This window comes from Onthophagus taurus, chromosome 11 (genome assembly GCF_036711975.1).
Source record: "Onthophagus taurus isolate NC chromosome 11, IU_Otau_3.0, whole genome shotgun sequence".
Lineage (NCBI taxonomy): Eukaryota > Metazoa > Arthropoda > Insecta > Coleoptera > Scarabaeidae > Onthophagus > Onthophagus taurus.
Genome location: NC_091976.1, coordinates 20,293,374 through 20,313,183, shown reverse-complemented (window position 1 = coordinate 20,313,183; position 19,810 = coordinate 20,293,374). Strand labels below are relative to the sequence as shown.

The 19,810-nt window shown below is 32.1% G+C and overlaps 5 protein-coding genes across 6 annotated transcripts in view; 1 reads left to right on the top strand and 4 right to left on the bottom strand.

The window, feature by feature from the left end:
- LOC111424116 (Trehalose-6-phosphate synthase 1) overlaps positions 1 to 19,810 on the top strand; it is a 222,592-nt gene that overhangs the window by 6,382 nt on the left and 196,400 nt on the right. The gene's annotated exons all lie outside the window — the stretch shown is intronic.
- Positions 2,907 to 4,659, bottom strand: LOC111424248 (cytochrome P450 4d8-like). The gene is made up of 7 exons (XM_071200012.1): positions 4,626 to 4,659; positions 4,483 to 4,556; positions 4,230 to 4,433; positions 3,655 to 4,169; positions 3,365 to 3,599; positions 3,126 to 3,305; positions 2,907 to 3,080 (listed from the first exon to the last, which is right to left on the bottom strand). The coding sequence occupies exons 3-7, from the start codon at positions 4,354 to 4,356 to the stop codon at positions 2,926 to 2,928; spliced, it is 1,212 nt and encodes a 403-aa protein (XP_071056113.1). The 5' UTR covers positions 4,357 to 4,433; positions 4,483 to 4,556; positions 4,626 to 4,659; the 3' UTR covers positions 2,907 to 2,925.
- LOC111424154 (cytochrome P450 4c3-like) lies at positions 8,609 to 10,431 on the bottom strand. 2 transcript variants are annotated; one of them, XM_023057589.2, is made up of 6 exons: positions 10,240 to 10,430; positions 9,979 to 10,182; positions 9,417 to 9,925; positions 9,123 to 9,363; positions 8,891 to 9,064; positions 8,609 to 8,833 (listed from the first exon to the last, which is right to left on the bottom strand). In XM_023057589.2, the coding sequence occupies exons 1-6, from the start codon at positions 10,382 to 10,384 to the stop codon at positions 8,673 to 8,675; spliced, it is 1,434 nt and encodes a 477-aa protein (XP_022913357.2). In that variant the 5' UTR covers positions 10,385 to 10,430; the 3' UTR covers positions 8,609 to 8,672. The 2 variants fall into 2 exon arrangements, with proteins under 2 accessions (XP_022913357.2, XP_071056112.1); XM_071200011.1 differs by having other exon boundaries at positions 8,756 to 8,833; positions 8,897 to 9,064; positions 10,240 to 10,431.
- Positions 12,089 to 13,853, bottom strand: LOC111424267 (cytochrome P450 4C1-like). Its single transcript, XM_071200010.1, has 6 exons — positions 13,706 to 13,853; positions 13,448 to 13,651; positions 12,883 to 13,397; positions 12,583 to 12,823; positions 12,358 to 12,531; positions 12,089 to 12,305 (listed from the first exon to the last, which is right to left on the bottom strand). Exons 1-6 carry the CDS (start codon positions 13,851 to 13,853, stop codon positions 12,139 to 12,141), a joined length of 1,449 nt encoding a protein of 482 aa, XP_071056111.1. The 3' UTR covers positions 12,089 to 12,138.
- LOC111424102 (cytochrome P450 4d2-like) lies at positions 15,655 to 19,727 on the bottom strand. The gene is made up of 6 exons (XM_023057532.2): positions 17,692 to 19,727; positions 17,432 to 17,635; positions 16,859 to 17,373; positions 16,565 to 16,805; positions 16,329 to 16,502; positions 15,655 to 16,218 (listed from the first exon to the last, which is right to left on the bottom strand). The coding sequence occupies exons 1-6, from the start codon at positions 17,837 to 17,839 to the stop codon at positions 16,040 to 16,042; spliced, it is 1,461 nt and encodes a 486-aa protein (XP_022913300.2). The 5' UTR covers positions 17,840 to 19,727; the 3' UTR covers positions 15,655 to 16,039.

The window sequence follows — 19,810 nt, the reverse complement described above, 5'->3', positions numbered from 1 at the left end:
TTAATACTGTTAAAGAAAATCCTAAAAAAGTAAAATTTTCCTTTTTATAATTTAAACAAATACTTATTATTTCAATGTATATAATGTCTTTCTTGTGCAGACTAAAGACAATTGTTACCACCCTCTATGGATTTCCTTTCCTTCTTCGTTCTTTTTATTTCTATGTTTGAAACATCGTCATTAATTTAAATTTTTAATTTTTATTGAAGGGGGGAATAATTGTAGCGCGTCACGCACTCTTATTATTTTTATATAGAAACATCATGTTATATCACCATGGGTTGTTATATCAACATAATGTATTTTCCCATGGCGATTTTGTTATAGTCATAAAATAATAAATAAACTGGTAGACAAACATAAAACAGTCTACCAAATACTCCATTTTAATTTTTAATATTTTATTATATGGTTAATTAATATAGAGTTACAAATAAATATACTCTATACGGATATTTACAATGTATACTTTCTCCATAAAAGTATCCGGATACATGTATCCGGCAGTTTTCGGATACATTCTCGAATACTTTTAAAATGACCTAAATTATTGTTAAACTAATATATTGTCATCCATATTTTACTTATAGTGACTCCTAATCTTTTCTCCTATATTTTTCCCGAGTGACCTCTCGTTGAGGAAATTTAGTGTACACTTGCTACGACATGGGCTCTTTGAATTTTTTCTAAAAGGGGAAATTTAGTGTACAAATTTTAATCGGAGAAAGAGCCCTCGATTTTCCCACAATAATAAAAGAAAAGAACAACTAACTTCCAACATGTAAAGCCACAATTATTGATGTAGTCACAAAAGATGTACAATAGTAGAAGAAACTGAAAAAAATGGGAATTCAAAAACTCTGGTGTATATGTACGTGTGTGACAATAGAATAGGGAATAAAAAGAACTCTATTAACAGGTATCCGAACACCGAAAAAAGTATCCGGATGCCGGACACTTTCAGATTTAGTCACGAATACCGGATACAGAATACAAAATTTCAAAAGTATCCGGGTACAGAGTATCGGATACTCAAAAAGTATCCGGATACAGAAGTATCCGGATATTACCCAACTCTGCATTATGCAATTACATGCAACTTTTGAACTAAATCAAAAACCAAGAACTCACTTAATTGTTAGGAAATAACACTTCAGTTGGTTACACATTCATCTTTTTATGTGAGTTTATAATCACTTTGAAATTAACCAAGATAACCGGGACGTTAACCTCAACAGAATATAAGTTAAATGTTTGCAATGCATCATGAGTAAATAGGAAATATATAAAATTGTATTAAAGTATTTTAAATAAAAATTAACATAAATTTAAAAATAAAATTTTGAAGTAAATTGATGGTTGAGATTTTATAACACGCTGTTAAGATTTATAAAGTTCAATTCGAAATAAAGTAAAGGAACGGCTTGAGACACATACGAGGCAATATATTTTCTTAAACACGTTTCTCGTAGCAGGTAAAACGTATGCACGCTATCAGTGCAAGAACAGGGAATCTCCCCCTTTATTTACGAGTGGATTTGTGCCACTTGGCTTTATTTTGAGGCCGCTTATCTGAAAGTTATATGGACTAACCGGCAAAAATAAAAAAAAATAACAATCGAGTAACAGCAACGAGTTCCTTTGTTATCTTAACTCCAATTACTCTTGCTATGCTATTGATTAGGAGCGCAAACAACGTTTCGAGCTGCGCCTCTGAGAAGTTATTTCTTTTTATCTGTCAGCAAGCAACGGTATCTCTTACTTTCGGCAAACAAAGGTTCCAAGTGTCTTTAAAAACGGCTTTTCGTCATTCGATCCGGTGTATTTCTGGAACACCGGTTCGCAACGTGTTGAGCTGGCTGTGCTATCGATTCGAGAGCGACAAATTGTTTTTCAACTGCGATACTCCTATTTACCTTTAGGTCGGAAATCTCGCAGAAATAATAAATACGGCCGCTCGTCCGACGCCGGAAGCAGTTATTATGTTTGTTTTCAATTTGGGCCATTTGTTGTGGCAGCCGGATCGGGTTAAGCGTGTGCACGATCCTCGATTCTCATCGTTTCACCCTGTGGGCATTCGGTCGATATTTGAACGGTTTTTTCTTTCTTTTCTTTTTCATCTTTTACAGCTTCACGTTGTAAAAGATGATGTTCCGCAGAAATGGTGATTGTCTTCGAGTTTCTATGATGGAACTGCTCGGGGGGATCACCTTGTTAAGGTTGAGAACCTACTGGGTGAGGCTCCGCGATTTGATGGGCAGTTTGAATATAGAGGGTCAGTTTGCTACACCATCTTTTACCTTATACGGTTATTTTCTTTGTCAAACATAAATTTAAACACATCCCCTACATTTTTTTCATGTAGAGGGTACTGTGTAATAACGTATATTTTGTGGGTTGAAATGGTTGAGATTTTAAAATTCATTGCCCCCCGGTTAATAAAAAGTAACAGCGGCGGAGTTTTTGATTGCCACCATAGCGTGCTGCGTTTACGGCCGGGTTTACGATCCCAAATAAGGCCCGTTTTCGAACTTTACGATCGAGGACTTTTCCGGGGGAATCGCTTTGCCTGACGCGTTACATCTCCCAAGTTTAATTTGTTACCACGATTCCCCACCTTTTCTATTTTCAACTCAGACGCCTTATTTTTCACACCTCACTCTCGGCCTTTCGTATTCTCTTTGTCCCCTTAGGCCAATTGCCGGCGAATAACGCAGCCACGGAGTTTCGTAAATAATGAACAAGAACAAGTCCCATTAGCAAATGGCATGACCGCTGGCGAAACTTGCCCGCCGACGCGATAAAATTTATTACGCCCAGCAGGTTACCAGTATCCTTCTGGTGACGAAAACTTTTCACTTTATTAATGACGGTGAGAGTTGTTAAATTAAAAAAAATTCATCGCGCAATTATTATTTTATATTTTTAATTTCGTTTCTTAAATATAACAGGTAACCCGGATTCGCTTTTTAATGTAATCTCAATACCCAATTGCATTTTGTGCTTTGGGTGGCGAAGAATAAAATTTCCAATTATATGGGAAGTGATATACTTCATTTCTATCATTGCAAATTTTCTTCCTAAAACAAAAATTAGCTTTGCAACTTCTTTATTGCAATATTTACCTATACAATCTCTTGGACCAATACAAAATGGAGCGAAAGAAAACGGATCGATTTCATTAACATTTTCAGGAAGGAATCTTCCGGGAATTAATTCCAATGGGTTTTTGTAATTATCACTTGAAAGATGCATTTCGTAAGTGTTAAATAAAACGTCGGTTCCTTGAGGAATTGTAACTTCACCTAAATGGAATTTGATTCGAACAACTTTATTAAATTGAATCAAATTTAATTAAAATTACCAATGGTGATGGGAGATTTAATTCGTCGCTGAAATTGTGGAGCAGGTGGATACAATCTCATACACTCTTTAATAAAACTTTCTGTAAATTTGAGTTCGTTTAAGTTATCAGAATTTATTTTCCCGTCATCACCTAAAATAGAAATGTATTCTTCGAATATTTTTTGTTGGACATCTTCTCGTTTAGCTGCTTCATAAAAAACAAAACTAAGAACTTGCGCTGTTGTTTCATAGCCCTAGAATTTGTTTAAATTATTTAGTTAAAATTCTCAAATTTATCCAACAACATACAGCCATAATAAGAGTTTTTAATTCACTAAGAATATGGTTATGTTCAAACCCGTGAAATCGTAAAATATCAAAACAATCCATTTTCTCAATATGTTTTTCTTGCGATTTTCTAACAATTATTTGTTTTTGTATAATTTCATCGACGGTGTTTTTTACATTTAAAGCTGACGTAATCCATGTTTTGTAACTCTTCGTGAATTGAAACATAAAATTGTTGATTTTATAAAGCGAATATACCCTTTCCAAATAAATTTTTTGATAAGTTTCTAATGATTTGATAATTTTTTCTGAAACTTGGGGTTTATCACTAATATCTTCCTTCATTAAAAACCCAACCATAACTTGCAAAGTAAAACGGGTTAAAATCGTTTGACAATCGATTACAACGTTTTCGTTAGATTCTAAATATTCTCCTAATTTTTCGCTGTGATAACGAATTATTTCTGAATTATTCATAGAAGCCTTTTTTGAAAATGCATATGATATTACTTTTCTGTTTGATTTCCAACGTGGGACTAAAAAATAAAAATTATTAGATAATACATTATTTTAAATCGATTCATTTAATTTTTAACTATCATGTTCTGTGACTATGCTATTTCCAAACATAGCATCAAACAGCTTATAGGCAGGTGTGCGATGAACATGATCTTTTGAGGATAGAATTTGTTCGAAATATCGTTTATCGCAAACTGCTATCATTGGGCGAAAAGGTTTTATCCATATTTTAACAACGGGGCCATACTTATTAAAGATAGATCTAAAGTATTTTGTAACATCTAAAAAAATCTTGCTAAAACATAAATAAATAATTTTAGATGGTTTTACCTGAATTTGATTTGGAAAATAAGAAAACTTTGAGAAGTTCTAAACTAGACGGTCCTGGTATGTTATTTAAATTACTATAATGTTTAAGTTGAAGATTAATAATCAAAATTAATACAACAATTATAAGTGTTATAAAAATATACATTACGAACAGCGAATTATTTTGAAACACAATTCTTTTTGATTTCTGTTTTTGCGAGGAAGGTTATTTAATAATAACTCCAACCAAGATAAGATAAAAAACTTTAATTATATATTTTTTTGTTATTAACGCGTAATTGATAACTTTATGACAAAGAAATATCTCAATTACATCTTATTAAGGTTGCTTAATGTAATCTCTCGAATATTATTTCGTTTAATCCATCAAATACGGAATGTAGATATAAAGATAAACATCCTGCTATCGGGTACATTTAAATTTTATTCGCGACACGCCAAGGTAGAAAAAGAGCTCTTCAAAATTGATATATAGGTTCATGAAACGGAAATGGAGAAAAATATGGTTATTTTTATAGTTTACTGGAGTTATTTAGGATTTAAAACTTTTATGCAACATTGCCGAAATGGCACACTACACTTAATGTCACTGTCATGCTCTCCTAAATCATCTGGAGGAAAACAAACAGTTTGAATAGGCAACGATATCAGAAGCTTTGAACTTCAGAAATGTATCAAAAAAATTTGATTACACTCAATTGTATCTCTCAAACGTAAGTCTAGAATCTTCTGTAAATGTAGAAGGAAATTTTTCTGATTAGCTAGTTATCGAATTTTGAAATTGCCAAAGTTTTGAAACAAGAAGGTTGTCGTCAACAGCCTTTTTGTGCACGATCTTATTTATGACAATACGATACGATATCAATAAACTTGCTTACATCTCTCAATCTTGGAGAAATCTTCCCTCAACCCACCTTTTTGCCACCACAAATGTCATACCAATTGTCGTTTCTGGTCTCATATATGCTTTAGCAGTGCCTATTTGAAACTGCCAGAAACTGTCCAACGACCCTATTTATACCCTTAATTACTTTAATTTTCTGAAGACATCAATAAGTGCCTGTACTGCTTCCACGACTTGTAGTGCTTAAGAGCTGCTTGACTCTGAAAAAATTATTGTTCTTATTCTCTCTACTTCTTTGTCAAGAAGAATTTCATGTCAATACTTTGAAACTCACATCAGTGGCAAATACATGGCTATGAAACGAGATGGTTTCCGAAATAATTTTGTTATCAAAGAATTATGATGAAAATATCTTACAACATTTTTCTGGAATGTAAATTTTTGATAGTTGTAATTTCGTACTGAATTCGTTGTTTGAAGACTGGGAATGTCCTGGGTGGATCAGTTTAGAACACTTAATTTTTTAGACATACCTATATAAAGACGGTGCAGGCTGCTACGTCGCAAATCCGACAAGGCCAATGCATTCACAGTATTCATTGAGGTTCTTGCAGTTTGTTGTCCCGGTTACTGAAAAAGTATGTTTACACTCACTAGATATAGGTCGAGTTGTAATGTGAGGAAGTTCTGGCTTATTAAACGTATAATTCAGAATTAACAGTTACAGCATTTTCAGCTTCATTCTCGAAAATATCGAGTGATCATGCGTCATAAAATCAGATATGTTGTTGGTTTTGTTGATCTTCATGTAGATTTCTTCTCATAAATGTATCAGTTATGTTATATAGCAAGTTTTGTTTAATGGCAGATCGCCACGAGTTACCAACCTTACCAAAATCTATCCGTTTCTTAGCCGGACTTTGTACTCTTGCCTGGAATAGTGTACAGTACATACCTAGGTAGTAAGCTACCCTAATGATTTTAAAATGGTTTCCGAAGCCGGAACAGTTTAGAAAATTTGAGCGAATTGGCAGTGTAATTATCCGACCCACTTTCTCGGTGTAAATACCTAGTGTTGGCATGGTACTTATTGCACCAGATGCCGCTACTTCAATATGCTCGTTAGATTCATGAAAGTTTATGGGCGACTGAGGCATCTTGAATTTTTTTTGCACCAGACTCTAACTCCATACATTTTAAGACTATAAGAGCCGTCGATCACTATTTCTTTGCTTGTTTTGCCAGTGGGGCAGCCAACTCCATGTGTTTGTATTTGTTTGTACCTTTATTTGATTCCATGTCATCTCTTCTTCTTTTGCAATTAGGTCCCAATGAGGACTTAAATTAGGTAATTTAAGTAAGGTAATCTGATTCCCTACTTTCGTATTATACAAAAATCAAGAGATTATCGTGTTATATTGTTATGTGCCTTTACTAGTGTATGTCCCATCCATTGCCATTTTCGTTCTGTAATTATTGTTTCTAGCTTCTTTTTACCAAAATATTTGGTTGATTTACATATCAATTATAGATATTTATAGGCTATATTTTTAGCTCTGTTACTCCTAGAGCTATGTTTTCCTTTGAAAAGAGTAATCGTTCACCTTAATAGTCACTGTGCCTATTTATGACTAGTCTTAGTGAAAAAAATAATGATAGTATTTATCGGGTTGATGGAAACATAACTGTAACTATTATCTATGGCAATTCTCAAATAAGTTGGGTTGGGGGTTGGGTTGAGTTGGTTTGGGTTGCGTTGCGTTGCGTTGAATTGCGTAGTGTTCCGTTAGGTTGCGTTTGGCTGCGTTGGAATGAGATGGGATATTTTGGATTGATGGAAACATAACTGTTTTTGACAACTATAACTACATAGTTGTAACTACACTTGTTGTAATTACGCATCCACAATCAGAAGATAACAAAGCAGCGAAAACTACCCCATTTGAAGGATAGTAACCACCTGGCCTAAGCGAATTGGTTCTCAGTACCAATCTGTACCAGTATTTCTGGTTTCTTTTATGTTGTGAATATGCCTAGAGTGTGCCAAAGTGGAAATTATCGTCTGTTAAGCAAATTCGCCGTCGGTCGTATGTTGGTTTGCGCGAAGGTGGTTTTGGACATTGTGTAGGAAAGTCAGGAACATCGCGGAAGAAGAACTATGGGATGTGGATGAATAAATTAGCAGAACTATTAGTTTTAACATATGGCAATTCTCAAATAAGTTGGATTGGGGTGGGTTTGGTTGGGTTGAGTTGGGTTGGATTGCGTTACTTTAGGTTGCGCTGGGTTGTATTGGGATAGGATGGGATTTTTTGGGTTGATGGAAACGTAACTGTTTTTGACAACAATAGCTACATAGTACAAGGATGTGTTTGCACATCCCCAATCAGAAGACAATAAAGCGTAAAGTACCCCATTTGAAGGATAGTAACCACCTCGCCTAAATCGAATTGGTTCTCAGTACCAATCTAAACCAGTCTTTCTGGTTTCTTTCATGTTGTGAATAAGAAATAATTTATTTCTTACACCATGACAACCATACAACTATTTGTAATCTGGTATCTTACTTTTTCTTTCAGTGTCTGGTTAGTGTAGTTATACAATTCCTTTTGTTATTTAGTATCCCGTCTGGTTTTTCTTATAATAGTAATAATAATCCTAAAAAGAAGATTTAAAAAGGTCCATAAAGTCAAAGTGTATAAGGTTTCTCTAAAAATGTCGAATGTCAGGAGCCATATTATAAGCCATCCTGCTAGAACTCGATATTTTGTATGGTTTCAGGATTGATTCTTTAATATTGTATTGAATTTATTTATTTATTTTATTGATAAATTTAATATTGTAAATTATAATCAATTCCAATTATGAAGACATAATTATAATTTATTCGGATATTTCATATTTGGAAGAAGTATCGTTAATATTAAAACTGTTTTATTACTAAAATCGATTGTTAATAAAATCTAATTGAGGAAAAATACTCGTTTCGTATTCAAAAGCTTGATGGTATTAAATCTCTGTAATTTAATGAATAACATCAAAAATTTACCGCTTTAGTAAACGTTTTAATTTGATTGATTATAAATGCCGTGGAAAGTTCACTTTATATGATTAAATCCATGAAAGTTTTAGTACCACTTCTATTTAGGAAATTGTATCTGAGCGAAATACTAAGCAAAGACTATTATTATTACACAAAGAAAATACATCTTGTTTTGAACCGATAATCTTTTATAACAGTATGATTTATTCTCATATTATTAAAGAGAAACGCGATAATAATTATACTTGTATTACTTTATTTTCCTAATAAACACAACATGAAGTATTTACAATAATAAACGGATTAAATTCGTTTCTTTAGTTTAATAATAATACCATTTTTACTTCTTAACGCAAATTCTCCGGCGATTTCCAATTTGTGTTCAGGTTGAACTGGGTGCAATGTAAAATGTTTAATAATAAACGAAATGATAAACTTCATTTCAACCATAGCAATTTTTCTTCCTACAAAATTAAATCAAAACAATTCGATACTTTCTTTTATAATTAAAATTAAATTACCAATACAATCTCTTTGTCCATACGAAAATGGTGCATAAATATTTTGCGGTATATCATGTAGATTTTCTTGTAAAAACCTATCAGGATTAAATTCCTTAGGATTTGGAAAATTCATTTCGTGCAAAGATTGTAATGAAAATAACAAATCTGTATCCGCGGGAAGAGTTAAACCATCTTAAATCAAATTCAAATTATTATTTTAATACTTAAAATCTCAATGGAATAAGTTTACTTATAGTTAAAGGTGCGGTTAAATTTCGACCAATTAACGGAACAGCTGGATAAATCCTCATGGTTTCTTTTATTACTGCTTCTGTGTAAGTTAAACTTTGTAAATCAATGTAAGTAGTTGAATTTTCATGTTTACTTTCTTCCATAAATAAGCATTCATTAAGTATGCGTTCTTGTATATCTGGTCTTTTAGTTATTTCAAAAAGAACGAAAGATGCTGTAATTGCTGTTGTGTCATAACCCTAATTAGAATAAATTAGTAATAATAAAAACGAATTAAAAAATATAAACTTACCGCTACAATAAACGTTTTCATTTGATTGATTATAGATTCAGGGGGAAGTTCACTTTCTAAGATTAAATCCATGAATTGTTTGTTACTACTTTTATTTGCATTTTCTCTTCGAAGTCGTACCTCGTTATGATAAATGTTTGTGACTATTTCATTAAGAGTATTTGTGTATTGTTGATATTTTTTATAATCTTCAGTAAATTGAAATAAAAAATCGTTAGATTTGTATAAAGAAAAAGCGCGGCTCAAAAATAACTCGAAATGTCCATCCACTGCATTTATTAAATCAGTTGCAATTTCCTCGTTAATATTTTCCTGTGATAGATAATCTAAAATTATAAATAAAGTACATCGTTTTAAAATTAAATGGACATCGACTGGTTTATTTTCGTATGATTCAAGATCTTTTCTTAATTTTTCAGCGTGGCGTATAAATTTTCCTGAATAAGATGTTATATGTTTTAGACTAAAAACGTTGTTGAAGTATTTGCGATCATGTTTCCATTGAATCACTGCAATTATCGATTATAAAATTACTAATATTAAAAAAATTAAATATTAATACGATCAAGATTTGTGGTTAACCCATTCCCAGCTAATCCATGAAGTAATTTATACATCATCGGCTTTTGTAAATGTTCTTTCGATCCATAAACTTCCTCAAACCATTTTGCGTCAGTTACAAAAACTGACGGACGAAAAGGTTTTAACCATAACTTAACAACTGGACCATACTTTTGTGGTAGCGAAAGTATGTGTTTATAAACATCTAATTACAAAATAAATAAAATTTTAAGTCAAATCGAATAATTTAATTTTCACTTACGTTCATTGTCCAAATTAAGCAGATTGAATTTAATCAATTCCAACCAACTTGGCCCAGGTATTTGATTTAAATCGGCATATTTTTTTAAATTTCTTGTCCATAAATACCAAATTAAAAGTATAATGAACACATAAAGAAAATACATGTTCGTGTGAGAACGAAAAACGTTTATGTATTTAATGTTAAATAGAACGAAGTAATTATAAAGCGTTTATCGTTATGAAACGATTAACTTATCACATTTTAATAATATACATATACAATATGGTATTGAATAAAAAACGAAAGTTTTTAGCATGGATGTAAAGGTCGGAAGATAATAAATTGATAATATTTTAAATTTAATGTTTTGATTTTATGCGACGTAGTTATTTTCTTCCATATCTATGGATATCTCCAAATATCTTTTCTTGTATATTTGGTAGTTTTGACAGTTTCAAATAGAACAAACAAAGCTGTTGCTGCGGTTGTATCATAGCCCTTCAGGGGTTAATTATAAAGTTTAATAGCAAAATAAAACAGAAAATAACTGGCAGAATTACCGCTATAATGAACGTCTTCATTTGGGAGATTATGGAGTCTTGCGGAAGTCCACTCTCGAGGATTAAATCCATAAAGTTCTTGTTACCAACTCTATCTATATTATCCTTCCGTAATCGCCTCCTACGTATATATTAGTGATTATTTCAAGAATAAAAAACTTAAGTTAGAAAATAATAATATATCTTGTAATATTTGTTATTAATAATAATTTGTCAATCAATAATCTCTTTCTTCGACAGTATATTATCGTCAATTAAGCGAATTCGCTGGCGGTGGTTTTAGGCATTGCGTTGGAAAGGTCAAGAACCTTGCGAAAACTGAACCATGGGGTGTGAAAGAATAAATTAGCAGAACTATTATCTTTGACTTATGGCAACAAGAGACCAATTCTCAAATAAATTCGGTTGAGGGTTGAGTTAGGTTGAGTGGGGTTGAGTTGGGTTGCGTTGGGTTCAAAAAAACTATCCCCATTTGTCAAATATTTGGAGGTTTTTTTGGACAAAGATCTTCGAGTGACGGAACTCATAAGAAAGATAATGGAAAAGGCTAGTATAATTGAGAAAAGCTTAGCTAGAATGATGCCTAGGAAATGAGGCCTGAGCCAAGCACGACGTAACCTCTTAGCTACCCTAATAAAATCAATAACGGTATACGAAGCACCGGTATGGGAAAGTGCTTTGAAATACAAGAAATATGATAATATGTTGAGATCGGTTGGGAGAAAATCAACCATATATGTGACGACTGCAAGGGATAATTTCTACAGTGGAGAGGTAGAGGCCAGGAAAAGGAAAAAAGTAGAAGTATAATGTATGCAAGATGGCAAAAGCTATGGGATGTATATATCGAGTGGGCTAAGACCTCCATTAAGAACGTACGGGAATTTGCAGACTTCCTATGTTGCATATGGTGGAATGGTTGTTTGCATTCATAAATCCCTATTATGCTTGAAGAGACATGTTGGTCATATGAAAAATAGACGGGAAATATCACCATATTAAATTCTCGACTTAATACTGCGAGGCAAGTGCACTAAATTGTAGGAATTATGGAATGGGGTTCTATAATTTATGAGAAAAATCTCATTTGGTATTTATTCCGTAGTTAGAAACACACTTTTTCTACAGAATGATGTTCGTCTCCATATTGTAAGACATTTTTGGACCCATTTGCAGATGATCACTTCTGCTGAGGCAAACGCTACATGAATTACAGGTTGCTTGAGATACGATACCTTAATTTGCCATAATCGATGTTACAGAAAGTAGGGTAGAGTGTAATAATCATTCAAAAAAGCAGTTGATTTATATGAATGTTTAAAATTTATTATAATATGAAAAGAGGATTACATTGTTATTATGATATGACCCGTTTTTTAAAAATAACTGGAATTCCGTTTGTACTTGTTAATGTAAATCCGTTAGCTAACTCTAATTTATGTTCCGGTTGAACTGAATGCAATGTAAAATCCTTTATGATGTGCGAAATGATATATTTCAATTCAATCATGGCAATTTTCTTCCCTAAAATTATTATTTCTATTAATAAAAGATTCCAAAAATTAAAACTACTAACCTATACAATTTCTTGGTCCCAATGAAAACGGTGCATATGAATATGGATTGACATCACTTATATTTTCCGGTGAAAATCTGTCAGGATTAAATATTTCCGGATTTGAAAAATTGTACTTGTGCAAACACGTGATGGAGAATACAATATCGATATCTTTTGGAATACAAAGTCCATCTGCAATTATTATTAATAGATTTTCTTTTCATTATAATTTTTTTAAATTACCTATAATTACAGGCGATTTTAACTGTCTTTCTACCATAGGCACAGCAGGATACATCCTCATGGCTTCTTTAATTACCGATTCAGTATATTTCATGTTTTGAATATCATCAAAAGTAAAAACGTAATTTTTATTAGTTCCAGCTAAAGATAAATATTCTTCATGTATTTTGTCTTGTATATCTTTTCGCTTGGCAATTTCAAATAAAGCAAATGAAGCGGTCTTAGCAACTGTACCAAACCCCTTAAAATGTAATATTTGATATTACATATAAATTAAGTTGATTTTCATAAAAACAATACCGCAACGACGAACGTCTTCAAATGACTCATTATTGCATGTTCAGAAAAATTGTTTTCAAGCAATAAATCCATCAAGTTCTTATCTTCTGGATTTGGTCTTGTGGGACCATTTTTTCTTAAATTTATATGTTTATGGATAAAATTGCTAAATATTTTATCCAAAAATTCATGAACTTGTACCCAAGATTTATACATTTTGGTAAAAGGAAATAATACACTGTTCGATTTTATAGCGGAGAATTCTCTTTCAATGGTCATATTTAAGCTTTTATCCACAGCATGCACAATATCTGATGCGGTTTCAACGCTTATATCATCGTCGATTAAATACTCTAATATCATATACATTGTACAATGATGTATCATTATATGCACATCGACTGGTTGGTTTTCGTATGTAATTAAAGCTTGTTTAAGATTATCTATATGATATTTTAATTTGTTAGTATAACTAGAAACAAATTTGTGTTTAAAAATTGGATTAAAGAAGATTCTATCAGATTTCCATTTTTCAACTAAAACAAAGTTGATTTTATTTTTTTAACTTTTTTTATCAAATACAGACTATCCGAAATTGTTGCTAATCCATCTCCAGCAATACTACGTAATAAATCGTACAATTTAGTTTTGTGTAAATGTACCTTTGAACCAAGTATAACTTCAAAATATTTCGGATCTGATACAATTAAAATAGGCCTAAAGGGTTTTATCCAAATTTTAATAACAGGGCCATATCTTTCACGTAAGTTTAAGATGATGTGGTAAAGGTCTTAAAACATTTTTGATTATAATGTAGAAAATTTTTAAGTTGCACTCGACTTACCAGTACTTGATTTATTTAAAACAAAAAGTTTTAAAACTTCTAATAGGTTTGGACCAGGTAATTTATTGATTGATTCGTATTTCCATATTCCAAATATAATTAAAATGGTTACTAATATTAATATAAAAAAAATTAAGAAGTAATACATGTTAACGAATTACTTTCTTGTGTATGAATATACTTGAAATTAATAAAACGATACTTTTTGACCAGATAACCTTGTGTACAAAGTTACAATAAGATAATGAACGATTTTGCATTTTAATTACTTAATCTCTTATGCTCACATTATTTCAGGTTATGTTACTTAGATAGTATTAATGTATTAACGTATTAGCGAAAATTTTAATGAATTTTCATTAAAAAAAGTGTTATATATTTTTAATCCCAATACAAATAAAAGTATTATTAATAAAACTTTATTACAGTAAAAACTACCAAAATTTAAAGTATTTTATTCAGTTTTTAATTAGATCTATTGCCCGCTCTGTATTCACATACCTGCGTTTATTGTTTGTGTCGAGTTTATTGGATGGTATTTAGTTGTATAAAAGCAGAATTTAAACAGTTATTTGAGTACAGCTTGTCTTTCGAAGCAAATCGACAGTGATGTTTGTATTTCAATGCGAATATCGTGTTTAAAATGTATCAAAAAGTAAGCCACAAAACAGGTAGGCGATTATGTGTGCTTATTGCACGAAGTAACACATCATTAATCTAAGTTTTGATCGATGAAATTGCATGAAAATCTACCATCGCTATATTTTTGCAATAAAGACTTCGCAATTCACTTTCTTTAAACTGTTCAGGAAATAGCAAATTTATGATTTTAATATCTATATTACATAGTTTAACCTTAATTAAATAAAAACCTGCAAGCACAATGTAATGTAATCTCGGTATTGTGTAGTGCTGAAAGGCCGCTTAAAATAGGCGGCCTTTCCCGGAACAGACTTTAAACGTGAAACATAAAGTAAAATTACTGCAAAATAAAACAATTATTAACACGCACATAAAGATAACAAGGTTTTAGTAAAGTACGATAACATATTGTGAAGGGGAAAATGGAAAAGAATGTTTACAGTTTTACTAAACACGAATGCTACAAGATAGACAGACCCCTCGATGATTGTATTTAAGTATGAATCTAGAATGGGGTGACTCGAAACGGGATGAAAATACTTTTTTGAATAAACGATAAATGTGATAATTGTTCCTCGATTATATTAAATGAAGGATTCGCGATCAGTGTTTCTTAAGTTGCTTGTTCTCAGCAACGGTGCTTATTCTCTATCGTCTCATGGAATCAAATTAGACACGTTGAGATAGTGGCATGAATTTGATTAATATCTAGGTCACACTATTCCAGTGGATTTCCAGCACTGGTTTAGATGACTCGACTGGTAGTATTCTAGCTATTGGAATAATGTGAACTGGCAGTGGAATGCACTGGCACTAGCACTATCATAACAAGTTAGAAGTGAAGAACAAGTTCTTCAGAAACAAGTTCGAAGTGTACAAGTCTCTTAAGATGGTACAAGAAGGTAGAAAAGACGCACTTATCCAAAAATTTCAAATTTGGACAGGTGGTACAATGATGTGATCTTAATGAGGGGCATATTTTAACTTTTCGATGTTTCGCGGTTTGAACCAAAATATGGTAAATAATTACGTTTGTCGAATCCCGTTATCATATTTTCAAAGGTATGGCTCTCTAATTTGTTTAGAGCGTAAATCGCGAATTATAAATTAAAAAAGAACAGTAATAAGGCATGTGGGAAGAGAGGGTTTCCATCCAATCGGAAAAGATGGTGTGTGGTCCAGATAGGACGTCGCGCCTTTATTTCTTTATGTAGATAAAATAAAGGCGCGACGTCCAGTCTGGAACACACCACCTTTCCGATTAGACGGAACCCCCTCTCAAAGCATAGCTTATTTCTGTTTCTTTTTAATTTTTTTTTTGACATTGTGTCTATGCGACGCTGTATTTTCGGCATCACATTAATTATAATTATTACGCGAGCTTTATTTATTTTTATATCTCATAGCAGTATTTTCGCTACTACGAAAAGTTGGAAACGACTGTGTTAATAATTATTTTGTAGGTGCTCTAATATTTGCTTTCTGTTTGTAGTCCAAGCATAAAAGTTGTATCGACACGGTTATCAAGAGGAACTTTCCACATTTCCATTAAAATATCAGAATGTATCTATACGTGCTTCGATCATTAAAATTATTAATAAAATATTAAAACTGTATCTTTTAATCGTTTATATTTATTACATTGTTTTGTATAAAGGTGGTTTTCAACACATATACTTTTTAAAATAAATTTTATTTTCTCATCTCATTATTGGATCGCTTTTTAAATATTATAGGCATCCCATTCTTGCTTTTTAAAAGAAAATCGGTCGCTAGCTGTAATTTGTGTTCAGGTTGAACTGAATGCAACGTAAAGTCCTTCACCGTATGCGAAAGGATAAATTTCATTTCAACTATGACAAGTTTTTGACCTGCAAATATTTTTATTAATAAAAATATGCCAATTTAATTCAACATAACAAGTTATTCTGTTTCGAGAAACGGACTTTTCGTAAAATAAAAAATACAATGAATTATTTACCAATACAATTTCTTGGGCCAATAGAGAACGGTGCGTATGAATATGGCTTCCCCTTATTAATATTTTCTGGGGAAAATCTGTTAGGATCAAACACTTCCGGATTAGCAAAGTTGGAATAATGTAAAGACGCGATGGAAAACGTAATATCAGTATCAGCAGGGATACAAAATCCGTCTACAATTCGATTTATTTTAATTCTAATTAGGTACACATTTACCAATGAATAATATTTGTACCTATAGTTATAGGTGACTTTACTTTTCTTTCTATAGCAGGTATAACAGGATACATCCTCAGAGTTTCTTTAATTACTGATTCTGTATATGTCATATTGTGAAGATCATCAAAAGTAAGAATGTAATCCTCGTTATTTCCAGCTAGAGACAAATACTCTTGAAGTATTTTTTCTTGTACATCTTTTCTTTTAGCGATTTCAAATAGTGCAAATGAAGTTGTTGTGGCAACCGTATCATATCCCTTCAAAAATAATATTTTACACTATAATATAAGAATTACTGAGAGAAATATACCGCAATAAAAAACGATTTTAAATGTCCCATTATGTATTCTTCGGAGAAATCGTTTTCAAGTAACAAATCCATCAAATTCTTTCTTTCTGTAATCGTTTCTGTGGGAGTATTGCCTCGTAACGTCATCCGTTCATGAATTAAATCTAGGAATATATTATCCACAAATTGGTGTACTTTCTCCCATGTTCGATACATTCTTGTAAATCGAAATAATACCTCATTAGATTTTATGGCTGAATACACTCTTTCAAGCACCATTTCAAAACTTTTATCGATAGCGTGTATTATATTTGTAGTGGTTTCTGCGTTTACTGTCTCGTCGATTAAATATTCTAATATCATACACATTGCGCAATGATGTATAATGAAATAAACATCAACTGGTCTGTTTATATGTGTAATTAAAACATTTTTAAAGTCATCCATATGGCGTTTTAATTTAAAAGTGTAACTGGATATGGATTTGTATTTAAAAAGTGGATTGAAAAAGATTCTATCAGCCTTCCATTGTTTCACTAACATATAAACGAAGTCATTTTAGATTTTATTTATTTCTGTTGATTTATCACTTACCATCTCGTACTGTTCCTAATCCATCTCCAGCAAGGCGATGCAATATATCATATAATTTCGTTTTGTGTAAATGTTCTTTTGATCCTAATATTGCTTCAAAATATTTTGGGTCTGATACAATTATAATAGGCCGAAAGGGTTTTATCCAAATTTTAACAACAGAGCCATATTTTTTATGTAAATTTAAAATAAAGTTAAGAATATCTAAAAATATTTAGTATTATTACTAACAATCGTTGTCACTCTATAACAAAAATTACCTGAATTTGATTTTTTCAATACCAAAAACTTAAACACTTCCAACCAATTTGTACCGGGCAATGAATTAATCGCTTGATATTTCAATAATCGTAAGCTAATTAAAACAATTATTAGTATTACTATAGCAAGGATAAGGTAGTAGTTCATCTTAACGTTTAAAGTTTGATGTTGTGTTTCACACTGAAATTGACCTCGAGAAATGATAACCTTATAGTGTTTTAGAAAGAAAAAGATTTGTGTTATAGAAAAACGAATTAAGGAGTCGCCAATTTATACTTATAAAGATAACTCACTTTAAATCGATTAAATTCGATTAAATTCCATAAATTATCGTTCATATAATACTTTAAATAAAATTGTGCAGTTATTACCGGATTACCTAACTCTTATTACTGCCAACTATTTAAGAGTGTACTTACCTACGACTCCAAAAAAAGACAAAGAAAATAAGAAAATGAGAATAAGCACATGACTCGACTTCGAGGAAATGCCGAAAAAAAAATTTTTCCTCATAACCTACGATGATGATTTTGCAACGACTATCTACGCTCAAAACCTAGTCAAAGTAAGATTATAGGAATAATTCTTAGTTAAATGGAGGCTCGTGATCAATCCTTGGTAGTAGAAAAACAGAGGCTTGTCATCAGGAACCGGTTCCAACAACCATTAAATATTTAGGCATCACATTACATAGCCCTTGAAAACCTCAGGTGTAAAATGCTTAATGCATCATGGAAACTATATGCAGGGCAAGTAAAAATTACTTATGGACGTCGCAAACTCCCTTGTGATCCCACAATTGAACATAATACTGACGATTTTCCAACAAATAGGTTTTCAATTCAAACAGTTCGTACAAACAAATGAAAAGAACTTGCAGAAGCCATAACAATTTTCAAAATGATGTGATAGGACGAAAAACTCCTGACACAGTAAAAACAAGTTGTTTAAAACGCAATTGTTGACTGGAATTTTAAAGATAAATTGCACATTCTTTGTTGTGATTTCTTTTTGTCGAACAAAAACCTAATTGAGGTGTAGTTCTTTTAATATACAATATAATAGCTACAATAACTAAAACTAAACATAAAATACTTTACCTTAATACCCCCTCCTCCTCCTCTCCTTCATCACCTCCGCCATTTACAGTCTCCTTTCTCTCGCTCCACCTCAACATATGCTCAATTGTCTCTCAAACGCCCCACACAATCTACATATCCTCTCCTAATCCCCCATCCAATATTTATTCGCTCTCTCTTCATTCCCGCACCTAAATCACGCAATCACTCTTTTTTCGTTCCCTCTACCCTCCTGCTTCAAATACCTCGGAATTTCCTCCCTTATTATGACCGTATACTTATTATTGTTTCTCCTCTCTTCCACCTGAGCCGTTCCTGCTTTTCCACATCTCTACTCTCCAACTCCTTCTACAGTATTAACCCTTTCTTCCTCCTTCTCAGTACATCCTCTGTTGAGTACCCTACACTGGCATAATAATCCCTTCATTCTTGTTGTTTCTTGTTTGGGAGAGTGTCTTCCTCCGACACTCTCCTAAAGTCTTAAAGTCGTTCCTCTGCTCCAGCCCATTTTCTCCAGCTTCAACTCTTCTCTCACTATATTTTCCGCCTGCATAAATCTTTTTCAAATATTCGTTCCTCCCGGCTCCATATCTGTCCCAATAATCTACTTAAGAAGTAGTTATTTTTGCTTGCCATTACATGTATTAATTGGTGTTTACCAAACTGGACTGATGAAAGAAATAAGTAAAGATCATATCTAGAGTTGATATAGCTTATAAAAATAAATTAAAATACACCTGTCAGGTACCACGCACCATGCTAGATGGATGACGAGACCTTTAGATTTCAGCTTGTACATATAATGTGAGATACCACGTCAAGCATTGAATCTAATATAATTTAGTGGCAAAAACACCTTACCAAAATTTATGCTTTTTGAAATCAATCATGATTTATGAAAACATTAAATTTATAAAAGCCTGACAGATGAATTATGTCTTGTAACTATTTGATGACGAAAACTTATTAAACGCTACTTGGTAAACGCTACATCCGGTCCAGGAAGGAGTTATACTTTATTTAACAGACTTTTATATAT